Here is a 25,152-nt window from a genome sequence, read left to right as displayed (position 1 = left end):
AGCTCATATTGATAAAATAAGGTACTAAAAGGTGAATAAACTTTGAAAAATACGGCTCTGAAAAAGCGCCCCTTAACGGCCGTTTTACTAAGTGCAGGCTTAAACCACTCTAACCCGGTCGCCACAAATACTTCACACCATTCTGTGTTTTAGCTTCACTTCATTACAATACGTTCGGTTTAGATAGCAACTACAATATAAAGGACAATGTTAAGTGCGACTCACCACCTAAAACGGACGTAACGCGTCTTCCAAGACGAATTTTACCGGAGCTCTCTCTCCATGTGCACTAGCCGTCTTCCTGAAGCGTGGTCTTAGCACCTGACAAGAGATCACCGGAATTTGCATATTGTCAATTAAATAATTATATCAGATTAGCTTAGACACAGGTGTGATCTCATTTGTTAATGAATCATCATAATTTGCATTTCTTTTAGTAACGTAATAGACCAACACCATTATCATTATACCATTATTTGCCTTACAAATATATCATTCGACCTCAAAGATATTCGTTTGATATTTTAGTTCAATAGATGACAGCATTACAGCTGGTTTTAACAGGTTTTAACACAATACACATTTACTTTACACAGTCCTGAATTGCAATTTGCTGTTATGCTTTTAACAAAATATTGTCTCGAGTGTTTCTCAGTTTGATATACCTTACAATATCCTTAATAATGCAAACATTACATTTTGGATCAATCAACTATTCGGTAATTTTTTTTCTCCATCTGTGTAGCTACACATTTCTTGGCGCCCTCCCCTTCCATTAATTTCTTTCAGAAAGCTACAATCTTTCCTCGTTATTTTCCTCAATTTAGTGCATTGAATTTCTCTATTTAAGTCAATGAGGATTAAAGAATAATCAAACGGCTGCCTTATCACTTACCTTTCTATTCAGAAAGAAACCCTGCTTCTATAGTTCTGACACGTTAAAATGAATCAAAAGCGCCATGGATCAAAAGCGCCCCACAACGGCGATAAAACATCACTGCAGTAATAGGAGCAACTGAGCCAATGTATTGCTGCAGTTCTGCAAAGGACTGCTAGGGGCCGCTTTTGATCCATGTACTGTACTTCACTTTCGTAACGTGTTCGCAACGTATCCCTAGTCCTATCGTAGACAAGGCGGGCTCTCTTCGAGGCTCTGTGGTCCCTCAAGACTAGTATCTCTCCGCTGCCTGACTTAACTATGTCTCGGTAGGAGTTTTGCGCTGTTACGGTACAATTCCTCTCACCGCGCAAAACACACAACAGGTGCCCGGTAGTACAGCGACCGGTTGCCTGGTTGAAGCCAGGCGACGGAAAATTTCTACCGGCCCGAGTAGCGCCCGCGTGATCCACGACAACACCTGAGTGTGCAAAAAGAATCGTGTAGCATGTTGTAAATACTAGTAGTTTTTCTATCCCAAAAGTAACACTTTTTCCATTGATAGTTCCGGATACATGTAAGTGTGTTTTGTGGGGCTGTGATGTTCAGAATTGTAAAAAGACAACATTGAACACGACATTCTTCCCTCCTCAGAATTTAATGCAAATCCATAAGAATATTCCTTAGCTGTTTGCAAACCACATTTCGACAATATCAAGATATGGAATGTAAAGTAAAAGTAAGTAAGAACTGTGTTACAACAAAAAGACAAAGTGGTACCAGAATACACAAGATGTCAGACATGTAACTGACTACAAATTGACCTAAAACTGCAAAAGTCTTTTAACATTTTGTTTGAATAAATTGGTACTGTAATGTTTCAGTGTCACACAGCTGCACTACCAAAAATGATTTTTCTTATTTTATTAGGGAAAGAACGATTTTCGTATGTGAATCAAATTTTAAGAAAAATAAAGAAACCTTCCACAAAATACAGTATGTGTTTACTAACTAAATTCTTACTGCTACAAGCGTTTTTTCTTCAGTAAAGAAAATAATTTCTAGTATGATGCTCATCAATAATGAAAATTTATGAAAATTTAAGAAAATGTTTTTTTTTGGTCTTCAGACAAGATATTACATGTATTATTTGTTTATTGTGGGATCAAATGGAGTATCTATAAGTTAATTCTTAAGGTTCTACCCTTAAGATCTATCTTCTTGCACAACAAAGCATCACTATACAGCCATACAGAATAACACAGTAGCATGTCGGCAGAACGTACTGCACCTATGTGAAAACCCTGATTTTTCACAGTTTTCGTTGGATATTTGGTCAACGTTAACTTTGCATCAGAATTTCGCCCATTGCAGAAGACATCTTTTCTGACACAACATTTGAAACCTATTGTAGGGATGTCATCCTTAAATAGGTGAATACAGCCTTAAATGTTTTGTTGCACACCTACATGTGCACAATACATTACATGTTTTAATGCAGTATGTTTTGTCAACATGCTTAGCACAGTAGAGAATATGTGACATATTTTTGGTGTGAACCTTAAGGGTCACTATATTACATGTAGTGTATCTAGTATATACAATTGTTTCATGAAAATATTAATTTTTTACGTATCAAAACACAGCTAATTTTCTATATATTTCATAGAAAACCCCTTATACTGGTATTCTGTATCACTATTGGTATCAGTTAAAGATAGAATCTTTGCTAGACTGCCAGGGAGCTCCGATACAAAAAAGATGGTTCCAAATTTGAGGAAGCCTTTAGATGCCCTATTAAATTAAGGGTACTTTTTGTCATCCTTTCTCGTTTATATACATGTACATGTATCAGTCTGCAATATGTGAATCTACACGTATCGGCAGTTTCTCAGTTAAAATCACAGTAACACTTTGTAAAGACAGCATGACAGTAAATACATACATGACTTACCAGAGACAGACTATACAAAACACCTATACCAGTATCATGTATTTTGCTACTAACCCAAGAGCCTGGTCCTTACATAATAACCTAAACAGTTACGTTATGGTCACTATTTGTCATTTGTTGGTCCACTTTAACCTTTATTATTTTCCAATTCATGAAGATGCACAAAACCTTACTTAGCAGATTTAACCTTTGTATTTACCACAAATATCTCCTTGACTCTACACAAAATTGCTGGTTTGAAAATAGAGCATACATGTACAAAATTCTGTCACAAGACTTGTCTACAGGGCGGTTGGTACAACTTTTTGAAATACAGTAACATCACTAAAACCTTATACATGTACTAAGAATGAAAACCCTTTCCCTATGGTAACCCTTTAAGGTAAGAGAACGGTTTGTTCTCCGCAATTCCAAAGCATGCCCGTAGCCAGGGGGGGTTTGGGGGGATTGGACAAACCCCCCCACAAGGCTCAAAGGTCCACTTTTTATCTTAAGGTCCAAGATTTTTCTTTAAAAGATGGACTGATTCGTATCACCCGCGGGGTTGGAATCGTAAAAAAACTGCTCACTTGAATGAAAAAGTCGTGTCTGATTTTTCTTTGAAATCCTGTCAAAAACACAGGAAATGCCATTTCAGAAGGTTTATTTTTCTAAATTTGCCGGGGTGGCAGACCCCCCCTAGGAACCTTGCTCCTACAGCGCTCGCTGGTCCCTCAAGCAGTGGGAAGAACCCCCCCATTCAAAATCCTGGCTACGGGCATGCAAAGCAGCATCCCTCCCACTCTACTCTCTTAAAATCTCAAATACAGTCCAAGTTCTTTTTCACTGTGATCATCTCTGGTCTGTCCTTCTTTTTGTACTCCAAACACTGGTTAGAGAGGGTGAAGAGAGCCGTTATAAGAGACGGTGTGGGCTCCCCAGCCTGGGGGTCAGCATGGGGGAGGATGTCATCATCATCATCACACACATCCTCCTTCCAACTCACCTAGAGCAGGGAGGACAGAAATACATATTCTTAAAAGTTAACATTTCCAATGCAAATGCATATATGGTACTTAAAGGGTAATATTGCCAATGCAAATGCAAATGCATAATGTTTACCTTCACACGGTCTAGCCTCATAAACTTACAAATTAGTCTACTGCCCTGTTTCTTCTTATAATACTCAAATGCATTCATGTAGTCTAGTATATGGTGACAAGCCCCTCCAACTCTGTCCTGCTACAAAATGTAATCCAACATCACAGGGTGTCTGCTACAGCACCAGTTACCACGGTGACAGCCTTCTGGTCCAGGTCATTAGTTTTATACTAATGACCCATATTATTCAAATATGTGTTTGGAGAAGAAGGAGAAGAAACAGAGTTAAAAAAACATTGTTTTCCTTCAACAAAGGTATAAGTACAACAGGGTAAGAGTGAAGGGTACAACTTAAGATAGATTAAAAAAAAACTTTGAACAACAGCAATCCTTAAAGTTTCACTATGTTTAGAAATATCCCTGAACTTACCAAGTCTTTTTCATTTTCTTTCCATCCAGGTCGGCCTGTGATCAGCTCCAAGAGAACCTGTACAGGGAAAAACAAAATAAAACAGTTTGTTAATGGACAAAATCGATAAAAATCATCCACAAAACAACCACTCTCAACCCTATAATTTGCCTCTCACAAAATATACAAAATTGAGGCTCAAAAATCTAAAATTTGTTACTGGACTCCAGATTCCCTAGATTGCGAGCACTCTCACCCAGGTCCGATAATATTAAACCTGGGCTGATGGAAAAATATTTCGAGCTGGCTTGAGTCATGTCTCTAGTACAAAACATGGGTACTTACCACTCCAAAGCTGTAGGTATCGAGCTTGGGGCTGACCTCCCCTCTCATAGCCTCAGGAGCCATGTACACGCTGGTGCCAAACACAGTAGTGGTCAGCTGGCTGGTGGCCTCGGACGGGACTACCCTGACCAACCCGAAGTCTCCTACTTTAGCAGTGTTGTTTCTGTCTAGAAGGATGTTTGCACTGGTGGAAAAAACATACAATTAGTAAGTTCTTACTTTCTAGATGCCTTTTGAGACTTTAACATTTCAGTCATAAATGTTAACTAGAAAGGTGATATTTCCACCAAACTAACTGCTCTGTTTATTCTTACTTATTAAACACATTCATATTTTGTATGGTGACCCTCCCCTTCATGCCACTTGCTACATAATGTAATCCAACCACTCAGGGTGTCTGCTACAGCACCAGTTACCATGGTGACAGATGTCTGGTGTAGGTCATTGACCTTACATGTATGTGTATTGTATACAGAAGAAGGAGCTGAGCAAAAACAATATGCTTTCCTTTTACGAAGATAAATGAACTTATAAGGCCACACCAATTTAATTTCTTGGTTAACAGATTTTTCTAGAAAAATAATGGAGCAAGCGGGCAAAAAAAAACATCAGGTCTAGGCATCCTATTATGGCCCAAAATGGTACGATAGGAGCCATGAAGTCAACACACCAGGCTGGTTCAAAATTAAAACAATGAATTTTTAACTTTTAATGATACCACTGCATTTAAAGATGGAACAACTACTAGTAGGAAGAAAAGGACTGTTTTCAACTGTTCAGGGCAAAACATGAGCATTTTGCAGTTTATTCTGAATTTTCTTTTTTTTTTTTGCAAATCAGAAAAAAATGTGAATCCGTTAATCAAGAAATTAAATTGCTGTGGCCTAATATCATATTTCTACAAGTATTCCAACCTGTAACAGACCAATTGTTACTGACCTTTTAATGTCTCTATGAACGTACTCATGCTCATGCAGGTGACAGATGCCGGCAGCTGTACCCTGGGCGATGGCCAGTCTGGCCAGCCAGGTCAACGGTGGTTTACCATCCTGGAAAGTTAACACACACATCAAGCATGTCAAAATCGAAACCAGAACCTTCAAATTCTAAGTCAACAACCCATCTTGCCACTTGTAACACAGTATCAGGCCACACCAATTTAATTTCTTGGTTAACGGATTCGCCCGCTTCATTTTTTTCTGGTTTGCAAAAAAATAAAATCAGAATCAACTTTTACTGCAAAATGCTCATATTTTGCCCTGAACAGTTGAAACAGTCCTTTTCTTCCTAGTTGTTACAGTTGTTCCATCTTTCAATGCAGTGGTATCATTAAAAGTTCAAAATTCATTGTTTAAATTTTGAACCAGCCTGGTGTGTTGACTTCGTGGCTCCTATCGTACCATTTTGGGCCATAATAGGATGCCTAGGCCTTTTTTTATTTTTTATTTTTTTCACCCGCCCGCTCCATTATTTTTCTAGAAAAATCTGTTAACCAAGAAATTAAACTGGTGTGGCCTCAGTAATACTAATAGCAGTGTATTATGTTTATGTGAAATAGCAACTCTTGCATTCAATATACATGACTTGTACAGTATTTTTAAGAAGCCAGTAACATGAAAAAGGCAGTAGAATTACTAGAAAATATGTTTTTACTGACCTTACAGCTGAGCCTGTCCTGGAGCGAACCATTCTCCATGTAGAGGTAGACCAGACAGGGGTGTTGAGTGTTGTCTATGGAGTAGCCAATCAGAGGGACCAGGTTCTCATGGGAAAATCTGGTGATGGACACACATGAAAGAACTCATTGATGCAGCCTTAACTGTATTTTCAGTCATTAGTGGGTCTAGTTTAATGTACATTTGGACCTCATTCAACAAGACTGAATTGCTTTAGCGTGAACGTTCATCTGAGTTGGTACATTTCAATAAGAAAAATAAACTGTTGTCATAAGAATTTGACACACCGGGATTTTCAAACAAATCTCTCAGTCTTCATCAGTTATGATGATGACCCAAATGCAGGATTTTTCCACATGTGTGACGTCAGCACTTGGTCGACTCACACCCTCCCCACACTCCACTGTGCCCTAGATGCGCAAACCCTCTAGGTCGCGCTGAGATACTGGATATGCAAGACCCCTAGGTCCAACGCCTCAATGATACCCTGGGAGCTACACATGCACACTTGCATGTAAGGCCACACCAATTTAATTTCTTGGTTAACGGATTTTTCTAGAAAAATAATGGAGCGGGCGGGCGAAAAAAAAAATGAAAATAAAAACAGGCCTAGGCATCCTATTATGCCCCAAAATGGTACGATAGGAGCCATGAAGTCAATACACTAGGCTCGTTCAAAATTTAAACAGTGAATTTTGAACTTTTAATGACACCATTGCATTGAAAGATGGAATAACTGTAACAACTAGGATAAAAAGGACTGTTTTCAACTGTTCAGGGCAAAATATGAGCATTTTGCAGTTGATTCTGAATTTTTATTTTTATTTGCAAATCCGAAAAAAATGAAGCGGCGAATCCGTTAACCAAGAAATTAAATTGGTGTGGCCTAAGGTGGCGTTCAGAGAGTTAAGCATGCGTGTTTGCAGCCTAGAGGGCGTGAGTTGGGGATGGGCTACCTAAGGCTCAAACATGTGCGCGTAAACTCTCCAAATTTTGCCATATGTCTCACTGGGTCAAAATTCTCTCAACCGGGACAGGGGGTGATACTGACTTTCCAAGAACTTTGATTCAGTTGAACTGAGCGATTTAGTCAAACGTTCCAGTGAGTCAAATTCTTTTGAGTTGGAAAACAATTTTTAAGACTGACTTACAAAACATATTTTGAGCTTTGTGTATAATATAATGTACAACTATGCATAATGTACACACATTTACATGTAACTAACTATATGGATAGCAAGCCTTCTAAATGAACGCTTACCTGGAGAGTACACTGATCTCCTGTCTGAAGGCTTTACTGGCATGTGCTGTCATCTGGTCAGAAGGCTAGATAAACAAAGGATAATTGTTTTTACCTGTAGTTAAGCACAATGATGATGGAACCACAAGATAGCTACTTGTCAATGTTATTGTGTTGTGATAGATACTATAAATGTACATGTACATGTATATGTCATACTGCATGGTACATTGTACTTAAAATATGGGATAATGCTCTTGTACCAATGTAAATGTATCCTTATAAAGGGAAGGTGACTAGTATGTCAGGTTTTATTAAATATAGTATAACATAGTGTTGTAGACACACAGGTGCACACATGGGCCTTAATCTTACTAGGCACTGTACACAGCACAATATATGTACATTTTATGTATACAAAAAATGTATGGTGACCAGCCTCTCCAACTCTGTTCTGCAACTTGCTACATAAGGCCACACCAATTTAATTTGTTGGTTCTCGGATTTGCCTCTTCGTTTTTTTCTGATTTGCAAAAAAAAAAATGTTGATTCTGGTTCTGAATCAAGTGAAAAATGCTCATGTTTTGCCCCCCAACAGTTGAGGAAAGTCCTTTTCTTCCTGGTTGTTACAGTTTTCCCATCTATCATTGCAGTGGTTTGATTAAAAGTTCAAAATTCAATGTTTAAATTTTAACCCAGCCTTTTGTGTTGACTTCATGGCTCATTTCGTAGCATTTAAGCCTATAATAATTATAGGATGCCTAGACCTGTTTTTATTTTTTTTCGCCCTGTCGCTTCATATTTTTTCTGAAAAAATCCGAGAACCAACAAATTAAATTGGTGTGGCCTAATGTCAACCATCACCACAGGGTGTCTGCTACAGCACCATATGGTGACATCTAGGTCTTTACTGTGTTTAGAGAAGAAGAAACAGAGCAAATAACAAATTTGAATTAAAAATATTCAGAGCATACCTTCTTTAGCCTCTTCACAGCGACTACAGTACTGGATGTGAGAGTTCCCTTGTACACTGTTCCAAAGGCTCCCTCTCCTAGCTTATTGCCATTAAAACTATTGGTGATCATCTGTAGCTCAGAATACCTAAACTCCTGTACACCACCTGGAATCAGAGTTATCAACACAGACTGGTCACTTGATTTGACATTCCAAACAAATGACAAACAAGAAATATAAATAAATAAACCAGAAAGCAAACACATCATTTTTACCTTCACATGGTCTAGCCTAACAAATAAAAACTACAGCTGTTTACTCTCTTACTAAGACTCAATCATGTTAAATATGGCAATTAACCAGCCCCTCCAACTTGCTACATAATGTAATCCAACACCACAGGTTGCTACAGCACCAGTTACCATGGTGACAGATGTCTGGTCCAGGTCATTGACCATATTTGTTTGGAAAAGTACATGTATAGAAGCAGAAGAAACACAAATTTTACAAAAATATGTTTAGCTCAGTAAAATGTTGAACTTTATTCCAACACAAGGGTTAAACAGATCAAATTTTCAACGACCACTGTCACCTTCATCAGGATAATATAAGATTAATCACTTCCGAACATAAACTTGAAAGAGTTACGGTTAAAGACACATAATGACCTTATTCATCTCTGTGTAACCCTTGTGTTGGAATTAAGTTCAACATTTTACTTTGATTACTAAAAAGTTAACACAGATGAACTTTTATGATAATATGTTTTCCTTCTCATGACAGAACTTGAGATACTCAAAAACTTTAAACTTAAGATAAGATATCAAGAAAATAAGAAGACAAGCCTGGTTACCCTTAGAACCCCCTGGTGACTCCTGTACAGGTGACTCTGCATTTGTGGAACTTGAGGCCAACTCGTACTGAACTATAATGAGAGGGAAAAAAGTCACAAATGAAAAAGTTACTAAACAACTACAGGGAGCAAGCAAAACCTTTGTGTGGCAGTTATGTTTTTTTTCTTATCATGTTCATAGTAGTACATTCATTTTCATTCCACTCCTTTTTCATGCTTCCTGAGTCTACATGTACAAATAAAAAAATACTGTAAATCATGACTTTTCGCAATACTTGAAATTTATATTTGCGGTATTCGCAGTCACTTCGGAATCTGTAGAAGAACTAATCATTACTGTGAACAAAAAATTTGCTGACTTTCTTTTTCCCGCACCTGCTGCCACTGCGAACATATAGTTCCGTGAACAAATTGTCCATTTTTCTCAGACAGAGAGATTTTGCTACTGCAAACATAAAATGATTTATAATTAATAATCATAGTTTTGATTTCTGACCGACATAGCTGCTCTCCTCCCCAGGTCTGGTCTCCCCCGGCCAGTCTGATTGGGTGGGTGTCCTGGGACTGAGAGGTTCCTGGGGCAGTGTTGGCTGTTCTGAGACGTTTAGGGGAGCCGTGCCTTCTGTAGCTATCAGGGCTGTGTCTTCTGTAGGGGCTGAACCTGGAAAAATACATTTATCATTAGGCCAACGAAAAAAAATGTTGTGTTGTTATTTTATCAATATGTTTACCAAAGGAAAACATATTGTTTTTGCTTAGTTTCTTCTTCTTCAAAAAGTGACCTCTGATCTGGTCGATGACCTTATTTGTTGATGTCTGTCACCAATCTCACCATGGTAACTGGTGTTGGGTTACATCATGTTGCAATTTCATAGTAGGAGGGATTTAGACTCTTGTCATCACATATGTGAATGTGTTTGAGTAAGAATTAACAGATCAGACCATATGCGAAGGTAATTATGTAACAGTCAATAGTCATGAAAATTAGTCAATGCAGCAAACAAAAATCCACATACACAGTACATAAATAAACCCAGTACATGGACCAAGTTATTTGCAGTTAATATTCAATTTTACCTGTACTAATTACTGATTAACTTGCATCATATTCATTATTGTATGTAGGTGGTATTTGCAGCCCTGATAACAAAATATTGTTACAGTATTAAACTAACCTATGTTAGCGACTCTGTAGAACTCCCCCTGTAGTACAGTAACAGTAACTAACCTGGTATGAGCATGTTAGCGACTCTGTAGAACTGCCCCTGTAGTACAGTTTACAGTAACTAACCTGGTATGAGCATGTTAGCGACTCTGTAGAACTCCCCTTGTAGTACAGTAACAGTAACTAACCTGGTATGAGCAATTGTTAGCGACTCTGTAGAACTCCCCCTGTAGTACAGTAACAGTAACTAACCTGGTATGAGCATGTTAGCGACTCTGTAGAACTCTCCTTGTAGTACATTAACAGTAACTAACCTGGTATGAGCATGTTAGCGACTCTGTAGAACTCCCCCTGTAGTACAGTAACAGTAACTAACCTGGTATGAGCATGTTAGCGACTCTGTAGAACTCCCCCTGTAGTAAGACCTCCACCAGTTCCTGTACTGTGGTGTTCTGTGTTCCCCAGTCCTGCAGAAGGGCTATGGTCGGGCTCCCGTCTCTCTTCATATACTCCATGTCAAACATACTGTAAACAACAACAATCATAGGTAAACAACAACAATCATAGGTAAATAACAACACAACATTTCCGTCATCATTTCATACTTGCAGCATTTGAGGAGTCCCTTTATTTTTGGGGACCATCAAGAAATTAAACTAGAACTAGCCTACATGTACATGTAAGCATGGAACATCAGATTCTAATTTTTTTGCCTCAAAGTTATCAGTTTGCTATGGGATAAATTTCATTGAAAATTCAGTTAACTGCCCTAGACTGAAATAGTTTTGCCTTTAAAGGCATCCAATGCAATTTCAAGGCAGCAAAACTGGAAATATTCTAAATAAGGCAATCTGTATGATATTGATACATAGCACGTTGGCAGAACGTACTGCACCTGCGCGAAACCCGTAATGTATTGTACATACATGTAGCACTTCGGGAGAATGTCTCATATAAGGTCGTATTCGCTCATATAAGGTTAGCATTTCAACAGTAGTTTCCAACTGGTGTGTCGGAAAAGATATCTTCTGCAACAGTCAAAATTCTAATGCAACGTTGACCAAAAATCCAACGAAAAACACGAAAATCCAGGGTTCTGCGCAGGCGCAGTACGTTCTGCCGGCGTGCTTTGATACATGTACATACTGTCCCACATTAGCATATTTGAATCCGTTAATTTCATACCTTTGGCTTTTAAAACTACAGAAACAAGCTCGCGATCCATGATTATTTTCTGGGTGGTACCCTAAAAATCAACCATGGTCCTTCCAGTAACCATTTCTCGTCAGAATTTGGGGCAGTTTTCCTAAAATATCCACTAATGCCGATATATACTGGGATAGTGTTGTTTCAACTTTGGTACGTAGATAAGTAATAGATATGATTAGCTAGAACATTGACATTTCCAAGCCCTAAAAACTGTGTGGTAAAACAACACCCAACACCCAATCACATACTTCATCTTGGTGACGTTATATCTGGGCTCACTGCTGCCGTGTCCTTTGGTGATGAGACAGGCCAGGTCGCGCCATCCCTTCAGCTGGCCGGGGGGGTCCAGCTCCATGGCTACCATCTTCAGCACCGTGTACGGCATCTTACGGATGTACATCTTAGGGTCCAGCAGGGGGGGAGGCATGGTCTGGAGGGAAGGATAAAAAACAACTTGTAGTACCCTGAAAAACCCTCTCCCAGCCCCCTCTAGTACTAGTAGACTCCTATTATCATGTTTACATTCGCAGAAGGAAAACATATTGTTTTTGCTCAGTTTCTTCCTCTTCTTCTTATTCTCCAAACAGGTAAGGTCGATGACCTGAACCAGATGTCTGTCACCATGGTAACTGGTGCTGTAGCAGACACCCTGTGGTGTTGGAGAGGCTGCTCGCCATACATATATTATTATCAGGGTTAAAAATTTATTTTGGGTAATAATAGGTGCACTGGTGCACCCAACCTAAAAAATTGGGTGCACAAAACATTTTGGGGGTGCACGATATAAAATAAAACAAGTAGAATACTAGAAAAACTATTAATTATGTTTCATTTCTAAAGAAACGTACTACTATAATGATTTTAGAATTATTCTGACACTTGGATGTTATTAACTTAACAATATACTATACTATAGATTGAGCATCTTTACATATACGTAAAGCTACGAAAATCTTTGAAAAAAATATGTAGGGACAGGGCGAACAAGAAACCTATACGTATCCTATATGAATATGATAGCCCCAAATGCTATGATAGGAGCCATGAAGTCAACATACCTGGCTGGTTTGTAATTCAAATAATGAACTTCAAAAACATGACTTAATTCATGACCTGAAAGACACACCACAATCTATATATAATTCTCCAATTGCATTTTACATCAAACAGAAGAGAGTCCACAAACTTTTACAAAATTCATTGAAGTACTATATTTCCTGCGATACAGAGTATTTAATAACAAAATCTGGTGTTTGATGTTTATTTTACACTTCAGCCCTGATTTTATATTATACATGGCCACCTGTTAGAGTCCAGTGTTGCTAATTTGTGCCACAGATTTATCACATAGGTTTTTTATACTCTCCAAGCAGAGGTTTGGGTTTTGGGGGTATTTTTAGCGTGTTTTTAGGCTTTTTTATCGGGGTTTCTCTTTTGCAAAAGAGAAACCCTAAAAAAGCCTAAAAACACGCTAAAAATACCCCCAAAACCCAAACCTCTGCTTGGAGAGTAGGTTTTTTAGGACTACGAAAAAAAATGTTGTGTTTCCCGTTTCTTGATTGACCCTAGCAAAAGTCCTAGCCTTTTATTCAGTCAACCGCTGGTGGATCTATATTAAAGGCAATAAAATTTTCAATCTGAATTTAAAACCGTATGAAACTGAACTGCACACCTTTTCAGAAGAAAATTTTTTTTGCAAATAGAGTGAAATATTGTCCCCCAGAGGAAAATGCTAGCACAGCACGAAAAACGGTATTTACGGATGCTTAAACCACGCTTAAAGTCAACGTATATTCCTATTTTACGCATCTATATATACACGTCTTATACGAGTTCGTAAAAATGGTCTTTACGTGGTATTTCGGATGCGTCCTGGACATCACTTTTTTCCGAGCACAGCAGCTACCTGTCATCTAAAATTTGTGACCCTAGCATGTCCAGATCACAAGATAACAAAACTGGAAGTTCCACTGCAGTACCATGTACAGTAAGTTGTAACAGCTATAACACCAGCGGGAGGGCGAAAATTTAACCATGTCAAGCTCTCATCAAGACCTACCCACATACCAAATATCAAGACAGTCCATCTACCCAGTAAGCCTTCAATTATCAATTTATCGTGTTGACACACAGACAGACAGACACACACACACACACAGACAGTTACTGAAAACATACATGCTGTTTGTAACTAAAGGTACTGTAATTATAAGATACTAACCTCTGACATTTCCTCCTTTACTGGCATATTTGTCAGGCTTCCCATAGTTGTAAACAACATAGAATAACCTTCTACCGTATACTGACAAAGATGTCCTCAAATCACACAAAAATATTCCAGTGGTCCACGGCTGTCTGACTCTGAGACAAGTTCAACTTTAAGGAAGGAAATACGTCTAAGGAGTGAGTTACAGATTTGACACGACAACAGTGTTAGTTCTGGAAGTCTTCCAACATCACGACTAATTCGGTCATGCAGTGCTGTAACTATAGTTTCTGTTCCTGTTTTTCTGCATCAGTTCCAAGTATAAATATGCAAGTTTCGCTACGTGTGATATGACTCACTCAAATGCAAGGGGTGCATAGTTTACAGATCTTGGACCTATGACATTTTGAGCTTGGTTACACGGACGAAGGATGGTGCAAGCATCGAATCTGGAAATATTCTTGAACATTTACTAATTTTCTTTTGGATGAGTTTTGTGGGAGGGGGGCGTGTAAGGAGTATGGAAGTTGCATGCTACTACTTTCGACTTGTGTTCCTTTGATATCTATACAGACTATACGGACATCTAAGATTGTTTCTTGATGTTGAATTTATCTACTGTTTACTTACGTCTCGATAAGGTTATTTTTCCGCAGAATCGTCCGGAAATTATGGCCAGGTGCTTCCCCCTTTATCAACTTCCGCACTCGACTGAGCTGCCATGATCCAACTAAACTTCACTAACGATTGATTGAAGAGCGCCTCTGCCGATTTCGATGCAAACTGCAGGTGTAGACACTGGTCAATCCAAGGGGTTACAAGGAGGTTCCACCTGTATTACCTTCTTGATACTGTAGTACTAAAATGTACAGATGTATGAATTTCTGGGCCTGGGGAATTCTTTTGGCAAAATCTTCATTAGGCCACAACAATTTAATTTGTTGCTTCTCGGATCGCAATGTCCATTTTTAACTGCAAACTGCTCAATGAAATTTTAAGACATATTTTGTCCCCAACGGTTGAAAAAAGTCCTTTTCTTCCTAGTTCTTAAGCTTTTCAATATAACAGTGCAATTTTGTTTCATTAAAAGTTCAAAATATATTGTTTAGTTATAAACCACCTGGTACATTCACTTCATGGCTCGTATTATAACATTTCTGGCTATCATGGGGTGCCTTGGGCAGTTTTTTTTTGCCCTGTCGTTCCTGGTTTTTTTTTGTGAAATATCAAAGAAACAACAAATTAAATTGGTGTGGCCTAATAGGAACATAAATTTAGTCACTTTTGAATTTGTTAAACCCCATAATATGCCTGTTTTTTTTTAAATATTGAGTTGATCTGTGATCATTCATTGAACCAAGCAGGATATTGGATTTAACCTCCTTGACGTAACATAACATTATATCGTTATATATATATATATAAGTTATGAAACGTTATATTATAACTTACAATGTTGAAAAAGAAAAAAAAACATTTGCCAGGTGGTAGTCTAGATAGATTTATTTCGTGCATGTCATAATCCAGAGAATATTTTAACAGATATTCGACTGCAGAACAATGCTCAGTTCAAAGTGTTGGTACAACAGTAAACATCTACCTCTGCTTGCCATTACACACAACCTTTTCACAGTTACTGGTTGTGCTGAAAAATAGAACTTTGTAAATCGGCACACAAAGCTAGTGCATTTGATTGCATGTGTATTACATGTAGCTTTTGACCTGTTATACATGTAATTGTTGTAATTAGTAAATCTGAAATCTAGACTTTCTTCCTATCTTATTCTTACTTAATTATGGCAAATTTTACCTAGCCTGGGTACCATCCCCAGTAGTATATTCGCAAACTCTATAACTGGGTCTGGACTTGCACACATATGTAGCGTCTGGAGTCTAAATATTCGTTCAGATTTTGAACGAGCGCGCTGATTGGTCCTACTCGTCTAAGCCCTTTTTGGGGTATGTACATATTAGGTAAGGGCCGTTCGGACGTCCGAACGGCGACGTTAGCGTCGGTTCGAACGTCCGAACGCCTTATCATCAACATGTCCGACGGCGAACCGAACGCTAAAGCGCACATGATACAGCCGTAGTCAGTCTTTCCGCGATAAATCATCAACATGGCTGACGCACAAGCCGCTCAGCTCACGGAGGTTGATGTTGACCTCGCAATCACGTCCGTTTTGGACGATTTAGACAGAATATCGTCGCTCAAAAATGAGCAAAAAGATGCATTGAATAATTTCGTTCGTGATGTTTTGGGCGTCCTGCCGGTAAAAAAAAGAACGCGCCGAGAAAAGGAACACTCGCACGAAGATCTGTGTTTACAAAACAACAAACATCACTTGAATAATGCAGGCGCACCATTCGCCGTCGCCTCTGAGGCTCAGCCAATCAAATGAAGCCCCGCTGCTCGGGCTAGCTCATTATGTGACGTCATGACCAATCGTTTTATATGTGTGCAAGTCCAGACCCAGTTATAGAGTTTGCGAATATACTACTGGGGATGGTACCCAGGCTAAATTTTACCATCTTCACTCCCAAATAATCGTTACAAAATGATGGCCAGGTACACCGATTTTAATTAAACCCCTGCAACTGATGTCCCCTAAAGGATGCTTCACCATCTGTGCATGATAAACCTATAACATGATTTCAACCAAGGACATTATACACAGTGTATAATGTCCTTGTTTCAACCTATGATTTCAACCTATAACAGCCTGCTCTGTCAGCTCTATTTTTCTACAAAAGGTCTTTTGTGACACCCTAGATGTTTCTAGGTATGTTTTTGTTTTTCAACATACATGTATGGTGATTACAAAGATTACATTGTATTTTGCCTGCACATACAGTATCTGAGCATGTTGACAGCAGCAAAGTGGCAATGTCCATGTACTTTGACAAACTGACATCTGATTGGTTGGCAGTGACTGCTCTCTGCTGATTGGCTAAAGAGACTGCTCCAGTTTAATTGGCTTGCTGAAACTGTCTTTTGATTGGCTGAAGAGAGGGCTGTCTTTTGTTTGGTCAGAAAGACCAATATCTGACTAGTAGCATATTGATACAGACATGAACAATGTTAGATTTCTCAGTTCACAGCATCTTGTATTTTGTAAGGCATACTTGTAGTAAAATATGGAATTCAAAAAGTATTTTAGGATGTACATTTTGTTTATGCATTGTGGCTATCTATGCATTCCCTAATATACTCATGACTATTTCAAGTTATGTAAATTTCTATAGGCAATATGCAAAGGTCTATGCTAATTAGGAATCCAATGCTACGCATAGTCATTTTCATACATTTATGAAAATAGTTATCTCCTTGAAAAACATGCATCTTCCTGAAGTTCGTTCAATCGGCATACAAAATTTCCTGAAGTTTGGGCAATCATAGTCAGCATTGTACGGTGTTCTAATTTTATGTTTTTCACATAATTTGAAGCACTGCGTACCATATATAATTGACAGTTGTTAGTGCAGTATCATTGATACAACCGTACATTTGGAGTTATAAAGTCAACCAGCACATTTTACTTCAACAGATTTTGTCATCCATTTTTCAGCAATCTTCTTCTAATTGTCTAGTGCCAAATATTTGATAGCATCAGCTGGTGTGTTACACCGAAGGGCAGTTATACCGGCTATACCGATACAGATCCGTTTGGAAGTCTTCCCAGAATCCACCACCATGTCTGCCATTTTCCTCAGCGACCCTCGGCTTGGGTCAAACATTTTTCCCAGCATCCTCCTTGAGGTTGACGGTCCTGTTGAACACCAGCTGTGGAAAAAAACAACAACAACAGGAAATTTTTAACAACTGTTTCTTTCACAAAGCAGATACCATGTTCATAAATGTCAAAACTCATACCTTTGCTAAATGATGTTAACCTTGTACATGTACTATATTTGCGCATACATAATCAACTAGAAAGGTAACATTTGCAAAGCAAATGCATAATGTTTACCTTTGCATATGGTTTGCTCTGTTAATTCTTACTCAAACATATACAAGTGTTGACAGGGGTCTACTCTGTAAATCCCTCCTGTTATAAAATTGCAACATTGATGAAGTAACCCAACACCAGTTACCATGGTGACAGACGTCTGGTTCAGGTCATTGACCTTATTTGTTTGGAGAAGAAGGCAAAGGTAATAAAATGGCAAGATAACATAACAACTGGCCACTGGGAAGACTAAATTACATATTTTCTTGTCTATTCCAACTCCCCCACAGTCACATGTACATTTTTACATTTACCCTACAGTGTATTGTAAATGTGAGATTTCAAGAGACACAACAGCCTACCTTGTCGGACTTTGCAGAATCAGGATCTACAGAGAAGTAGCCGATCCTTTCAAACTGGAACTTGTCGTACACCTTGGCACTCTTCACTGAGGCGTCCAACAGGGCACCAGGAATCACAGTCAGGGAGTCCTGGGGCAATGGAAATATAAGAACAATTTTATTACACAACAATCATACATGGCAAGAACTATTGAACATAGTGCAGGGTTCTAGCTAGGATTTAATTTTAGCGTAGTGGCACTGGCCGAATGTCGAGGGAGCGAAGCGACCGGGGGGGGGGTCGAGGCGGAAGGGGGGGATGTGCGGTGCAGAGCTTTTAAAAATTTCAGCTAAAAAAGGGGCCATTTGAGGGATACCCAAAGGGAAAAAAATGTTATTTCTAAGGTATGACGATTGTACAATGTATCCTTGATTTGTAATTTTTCACATTTGATCTGGCATTCTTGAACAAAGAAATACAGTCACAATGCCCCTACGCTGTATTAAAAATTAGCGTAGGGGGGGAAATTTAGCGTAGGGGGGCAAAATTATAGCAAAGACGGCCCCTACGCTACTTCGCACTAGCTAGAACCCTGTAGTGCAAAATATAGGTATGGAATAAAAATTAACATCCTAATTACTAAACAATAAGGGCTAGCAAGTCTTTGATACATGTACAATGTTATGATCATGAAGATGTAGGCATAAGCATGCCGGCAGAAAGTACTGCAAAATGCAAAATATCTGTTTTTTTTCACAGTTTTTGCTGGATATTTGGTCAATGTTGTCTCAGAATCGAATTGAAGACAATACCCTTAATGACACAACATTTGAAAACAATAGACGGGACATCATCTTAAGATATGCACATACGACCTTAAACAAGACATTCTACCAAATTGCAATATATGCACAATACATTACAGGTTTCAGACAGGCACAGTACTTTCTGCCGACATACTTGTAGCATAAAACTAGAATTATTATCTTATGTTTGTTACCATTCACCCTTTGCAATGAACTTGGCTTCAATCATCATTCACTGTACCATGACAAATACAGTGTACATCTGACTTCATACTTGGCTTTTTGTGACCAGAAATTGTGCAAAATGAAATCTAATGCTTTTCTTTGTCTATTAATGTTTAAGTTTCAAAGTTGAGGAACAAATATTGCTACTACCCCCTCCCCCACCCCACACTTAGCAAACGCTGTTACATATTAACCAGTCTGGGAGTGAACCGGTGCAGTGCCATTGTTTTGGGGATACAGACGGTTGCCAACAACGTATTACGTAAACAGTAATGTTGACGTTGCACGATGTATATGTATACCAATCCATTTACCCTTTGTAATGTGCTTGACACCAAATACTTAACACGTTCACTGTACCATGAAAAATGTCCACACCTGTCACAACAATAGGCGTGGCATTCAGGGTAACGTTTTGCAAAGTTACTTACAGAAGGGTAAATCTTATCGCTCAGGTGCAGCCAGGAGTTCTGTATTTTTAAGGTGAGTATTGGGGATGTGATAATTGGGGACGTATGAACTTCAAATGTGGGTAGCACATACATTGTAACCATGGTGCATGGTACATAAGTACAAATGTACGTACTGTGTATACATTTGTACATAGATACGCAGGCATTGTCAAAAGTGAAAGCAGTTCCCCTAGCTAGAACAAACCCACTGAAGCCCCTGTCACACGTTCAAGGCCTTTCCCCAAATGCCAGCTGAATTTTTGAAAGCACTCTGACCATGCCTACCTTTCTATATGAATCGAAACGAATTTCAGTTAAATTTTTAGTCATATTTGACCCCTGAACACACTTGATAAGCTATCTTCTTCCTCTGGCTACTCAGAGAGCAGTCACAGCGGCCACCATCATCATGTCTGTCATTGGAGTTACAGGGACAAAGGAGAATCAAAAGGAAGCAGGGTAGGTCCTTCACGTAGCAGCAAGGTTATGTTTTCGATATTGTTCGAGTTTGTGTGTGTGTGTGTGTGTGTGTGTGTGTGTGTGTGTGTGTGTGTGTGTGTGTGTGAACACGAGAACTCGAGAAGGCTTGGATAGATTGTCTTGATACTCTCTAGCTATATATAGGTGGGTAGGTCTGAATAATCATACCTCGAAATTTTTTTTAATATCGAAAGATATTTTATGTTTAAGGAGACCTAATTTGAATAATTAATGTGGAAAAGATATGACTCCATAGTGGTAACAGCCAGAAATTTCTGAAATAACTCATGCAAATAAGGAATCGATCTTATTTGCCATAATCAATGAGAGACAATTCATAATTCGTCACAAAAAATATGAAGCGACAGGGCGAAAAAAATAAAATAAAAACAGGGTTAGGCATCCTATTATAGCTCCAAATGCAACGATATTTAAACAATAAATGTTGAACTTTTAATCAAACCACTGCATTGATAGATGGAAAAACGTAAACAGCTAGGAAGAAAAAGACTTTCCTCAACTGTTGGGGGCAAAATATTTTTCAAACATCCTTTGGCGAAGACACGAGATACATGTAGTTCTTTGGTATGCTTTATTTGCAATACTATTTTTTAACCACACTGTTGCTCTTGATTTGGGACATGTCTTGTGAAATTTGATTGTCAGATGATCCTACACATTTATCCGTACAGCGGCAGAGGGAATGAAGCATTTGTTGATGATGAAGATATTCTAGTCAGCGCTTCAACTGAGCAGACTGATACTTCAGTGATTTCCAAACAAAGGTACGTACCACAGCTAAGCAAACAATCCTGTAAATAAAAATTGATGTATTTTCTGGATATCAACAAATTTTAGGTTCCGCCGGGCTTCACCTTGTTTAATTTACAAAATGTATACATTGTCAATCTCTTGTTGTCTCGGGCGCTACATTGTACATGTTGTATAATTATGTACTATAGGTCCCTCTGGCAGTTGACAGTTGGGGCTAGGAATGAAAACGAAAGTGAAAGTGATCTCGAGCCAGTTTAGCTCACCAAATTAAGAACTTATCTACCAGTTGTAACAGGGTAGACAGACCCTATGTACAGTATTTTACAGGTTCATTGTACCGGGGAAATTCCCCTAGCTGTTTTTGACAAGCACAATGAACAGTGGACCACAGCTTGTAATGTCCGGTCCTAAGGACTGCGACCCTTAACAATAGCGGGTGAGCGACAACAGTCGGGATTCGAACTCCCAACCTCTTAGTCCAGAGGCAGGATCGCTAACCACTGGACTACGTACGCACGCTACTGTGCAAATTTAGTCTAGGCTTACTGGCTACATAATTATACATTTTGTACTTTGTACTTTTACATGACATGGCCTTGGTTCAATGCAGGCACAAGCGCAAGGATACCAATACGTCCTACCAGGCAGCGGATCAGTCATCAGAAGTGACAGATGTCAAGGTGACAGTGATTGATGAATCAGATAAATCGCCTGATAAGGAGGTAGATGACACTACACACCAAGGGGACACTTCTCAGAGGTACATGTAATCTTATTATTATTATATACAGTATATTGGCTACAGTATATACTGTATATTGACTATAGTAGTACAATGTACGTACATGTTCATGTACTTGTAGTTTCGATGATTCAGCACCACTGTACAGCAAGGCCATGTTGATTTGATTATAGAATGGATAGCATCTGCGCGTGCATGAATTTTAACCTGTTTCCAAAACAAGTTTTCAACCATACTGTAGAATGAGGAAAATAAGGAGATCTAATGCAAAATGAGAGAATCTTTACCGTAAATTGAAAAAAAATATTGGAAAACGATTACTAAATGCCAAAATCGATTCCAGAGGAATAGAAGAAAATGTTAAGACTCTATGAAGAGTCTATCATTTGCCATACTTTACTGTGTGTTTATTCATTTGTTCAACTTTCATGACCATGTACTAAGATTATATAATGCAGGCAACTTTTTTGGCCAAAGCTTTTTTTTTGCCAAAGCACACTCGCATCAGTTTTGGGGATACCAAGAGGATGTTACCCACGTTATCGAATCAACATGGCCTAAATGATAAAACTAAACATGTCGCCATACCAATGTTTTTTAAAAGCCAGCCCTGTTACATCCTTGGTCGCAAATGGTCATTAAGACGTGAGTAGAAACTGTATCCTTCAATGAATCAATATTGCTATGTACATGTAAAAAGCAAACAACAGGTTTACATTACAATCATTATGACGGGGTTACTATAACGTTTTTCAGGAGTGACGACCAAAGCAACGTTACAAGTAAAACCGAAAAGACCACAGATCACCACGATGCCGGTGAGGAAGGAGACCAACAGTCGCACAACACCGACACAAGCTGTGGGCCAACTGCAGACAACCGCGACCCAGAAAATGGCCAGAAAAGTTCAGAAACCCCCGGCCTCGAGAAGCGTTTTGCCACTCACATCATCGCCGTTATCTGTCTCCTACTTTGCATCAGTGCCTGCATAGTCGATATTGTCAAAATATTTCTCTCAGTCTCATGCCTCTGGGGTCTCTCACCCGATGTGGGTGATAGAAACTTCACAGTTCATGCAAAAAGGAACAAAAATGTCACTTGTGACCCGTACGAATCCCAGGAAAACATACCATACAATCTAATTGACCTCCTACTTTCGTTACAACCGATCGTTGTAATAGTTCTCTGGAAGTACGGAGACATTGCTGCGAGAATAGACAAATACGAGAAAAAGAGGTTGAACAAAAAAGCCAAAAAAGAGCAGTACTACCGCCGGCGTCGCACCGGTTATTTCGTTATGATTACTATATCCCTGTTTTTCCTTCTTCACTGTATAGAGTGTGCAACCTGCTCATTTTCAAGTTCAACCATTTTCTTTGGCACATTGGTGCGGGCTATACCTAAAAAGTTTTGCCCGTGGCTAAGCCTTCTGTTCCATCTCGTATTCCCAGCATACTGCCTGTACTGCTGGTACGCCACCAAAATGGCGTGTGTGCTCCGTCGTCGAGCGGACTACATCCAAAAATTCATTGGCGAGAGATCTTCCACCATTTTCGATAAACACGTGCGGCATCCTGATGTCATTCTGAGCGAGCTTAACGACAACATTTTCCATGACGATTGGCACAGCGAGGTTTGGGAGAACATTTCGTTCCTCATGAACATCATGATGTTTTTCAGTGCGACGTTGGTACTGCTATACACCCACGTTTACGTATCCGAAGTCCGCCTTACGCTAGGAGAGTGGGCAACTCACTTCATGCGGCTTGTTGCAATAGCTACCCTCTCCGTTACACCGTACATACATGTCGCGTTTGCCTGCGTTCGTGTAACCGAAGCGTACAGCTACATCACGGAGAGCATGAGTAGCGCATTCCAAGAGTCATACAGTCCTCATTCGGTCCAAGAATCGCACGAAAATTCCTTAGACATTTCGCAGGAACCTGATATTGAGATTCACAGTCCAAGAACTCGGAAGAAGAGTGGAGACGGGCAAAAGATGCTCGAACGACTGGAGTATCTGATCCAATGGCAATTCCTACAGAGTAAGGTGTATAAAAAGTGTAAAGACGGGTTGACATCTGGAATATTGGGTACGTCATACACTACCCGCAGCGGTGTCCACTTGGCTGCGCTGGGCGTCATCTTTGCTATGACATGGGAAGTTCTGGACCGTTTCAATGACTTTGACGTGGAGAGAGCAATGGCGCTCGGGAACACGAGACAAGAAGCTTTCATAGTGACTCTCTTTGGTGTTCTTGCCTTTCTGCTTTGGATCTCAGTTTTGAGTATCCTTTTGTGCTACCGTTTGAAGCCCAAGATGTGTGATTGCACGAAGTGTACATGTCTTGCACCACATGCAGTATACAGAAGACTAGGCCTGTGCATACTGCTTACAATTCTTTACTTCGTTATCATGTACGTGTCTTTCTATTTGGTTGTTTATCAGGATAATTACTGTTCCAGTTCGTCCAACCCTCTGTTTACATGACAAAACAAGAACTAACACAAGATGTACATCTTAAGCAATAGGCTACAACTATTGTACAGTAGCATGTAGCTATTTCACATTGATTTTACAGTGCATCCAGTGTTCTTTTATTAGCATGAAAGGTCATCTGTACGTGACTGTGTTTTTGGCAAATTCCATTTATTCAGTGAAGTTGTATTATAATGTACGTGTGTTTTTGGTAAATTCCATGATGATAGTGAAGTTGTACATTATATGTGTGTTCTTGGTAAATTCCATAGTGAAGTTGTACATGTGTTTTTGGTAAATTCCCTGGTCCAAGACATGTACTGTCATGTACTGTCAAGACATGTACTGTCATGTACTGTCAAGACATGTACTGTCATGTACTGTCATGTACTGTCAAGACATGTACTGTCATGTACTGTCATGTACTGTCAAGACATGTACTGTCATGTACTGTCATGTACTGTCATGTACTGTCAAGACATGTACTGTCATGTACTGTCATGTACTGTCAAGACATGTACTGTCATGTACTGTCAAGACATGTACTGTCATGTACTGTCATGTACTGTCATGTACTGTCAAGACATGTACTGTCATGTACTGTCATGTACTGTCATGTACTGTCAAGACATGTACTGTCATGTACTGTCAAGACATGTACTGTCATGTACTGTCATGTACTGTCATGTACTGTCAAGACATGTACTGTCATGTACTGTCATGTACTGTCAAGACATGTACTGTCATGTACTGTCAAGACATGTACTGTCATGTACTGTCATGTACTGTCAAGACATGTACTGTCATGTACTGTCATGTACTGTCATGTACTGTCAAGACATGTACTGTCATGTACTGTCATGTACTGTCAAGACATGTACTGTCATGTACTGTCAAGACATGTACTGTCATGTACTGTCAAGACATGTACTGT

General features: G+C 39.1%; 3 protein-coding genes across 5 annotated transcripts in view; 1 reads left to right on the top strand and 2 right to left on the bottom strand.

Annotated features, from left to right (window-relative positions):
• Nucleotides 1-3,400: 3,400 nt before the first annotated feature.
• On the bottom strand, nt 3,401-14,698 carry LOC109476755 (interleukin-1 receptor-associated kinase 4-like). Of its 2 annotated transcripts, none has more exons than XM_019777771.1 (12): nt 14,599-14,698; nt 12,011-12,192; nt 10,930-11,078; nt 9,885-10,049; nt 9,389-9,460; nt 8,556-8,701; nt 7,603-7,667; nt 6,323-6,440; nt 5,605-5,714; nt 4,666-4,849; nt 4,342-4,398; nt 3,401-3,816 (listed from the first exon to the last, which is right to left on the bottom strand). In XM_019777771.1, the coding sequence occupies exons 2-12, from the start codon at nt 12,187-12,189 to the stop codon at nt 3,631-3,633; spliced, it is 1,431 nt and encodes a 476-aa protein (XP_019633330.1). In that variant the 5' UTR covers nt 12,190-12,192; nt 14,599-14,698; the 3' UTR covers nt 3,401-3,630. The 2 variants fall into 2 exon arrangements, with proteins under 2 accessions (XP_019633330.1, XP_019633329.1); XM_019777770.1 differs by lacking the exon at nt 14,599-14,698 and adding an exon at nt 13,984-14,186.
• Nucleotides 14,699-17,004: 2,306 nt separating this feature from the next.
• LOC109476748 (glutamine--tRNA ligase-like) overlaps nt 17,005-25,152 on the bottom strand; it is a 29,267-nt gene continuing 21,119 nt past the window's right edge. For both annotated transcript variants that reach the window (XM_019777759.1, XM_019777758.1), the window contains 2 exons: nt 18,281-18,409; nt 17,005-17,752 (listed from right to left, as the gene is read on the bottom strand). In XM_019777759.1, the coding sequence (XP_019633318.1) occupies nt 17,699-17,752; nt 18,281-18,409 (183 nt within the window). In that variant the 3' untranslated portion in view covers nt 17,005-17,698. The remainder of the gene's footprint in view (nt 17,753-18,280; nt 18,410-25,152) is intronic.
• LOC109476780 lies at nt 19,705-24,270 on the top strand. Its single transcript, XM_019777799.1, has 5 exons — nt 19,705-19,774; nt 20,133-20,202; nt 20,916-21,008; nt 21,608-21,757; nt 22,496-24,270. Exons 2-5 carry the CDS (start codon nt 20,153-20,155, stop codon nt 24,228-24,230), a joined length of 2,028 nt encoding a protein of 675 aa, XP_019633358.1. The 5' UTR covers nt 19,705-19,774; nt 20,133-20,152; the 3' UTR covers nt 24,231-24,270.

This window comes from Branchiostoma belcheri, unplaced genomic scaffold (assembly GCF_001625305.1).
Source record: "Branchiostoma belcheri isolate BF01 breed outbred unplaced genomic scaffold, Haploidv18h27 scaffold39, whole genome shotgun sequence".
Classification (NCBI taxonomy): Eukaryota; Metazoa; Chordata; class Leptocardii; order Amphioxiformes; family Branchiostomatidae; genus Branchiostoma; species Branchiostoma belcheri.
The sequence above is the reverse complement of the archived record's forward strand: the minus strand, read 5'-3'. Positions and strand labels throughout refer to the sequence as shown.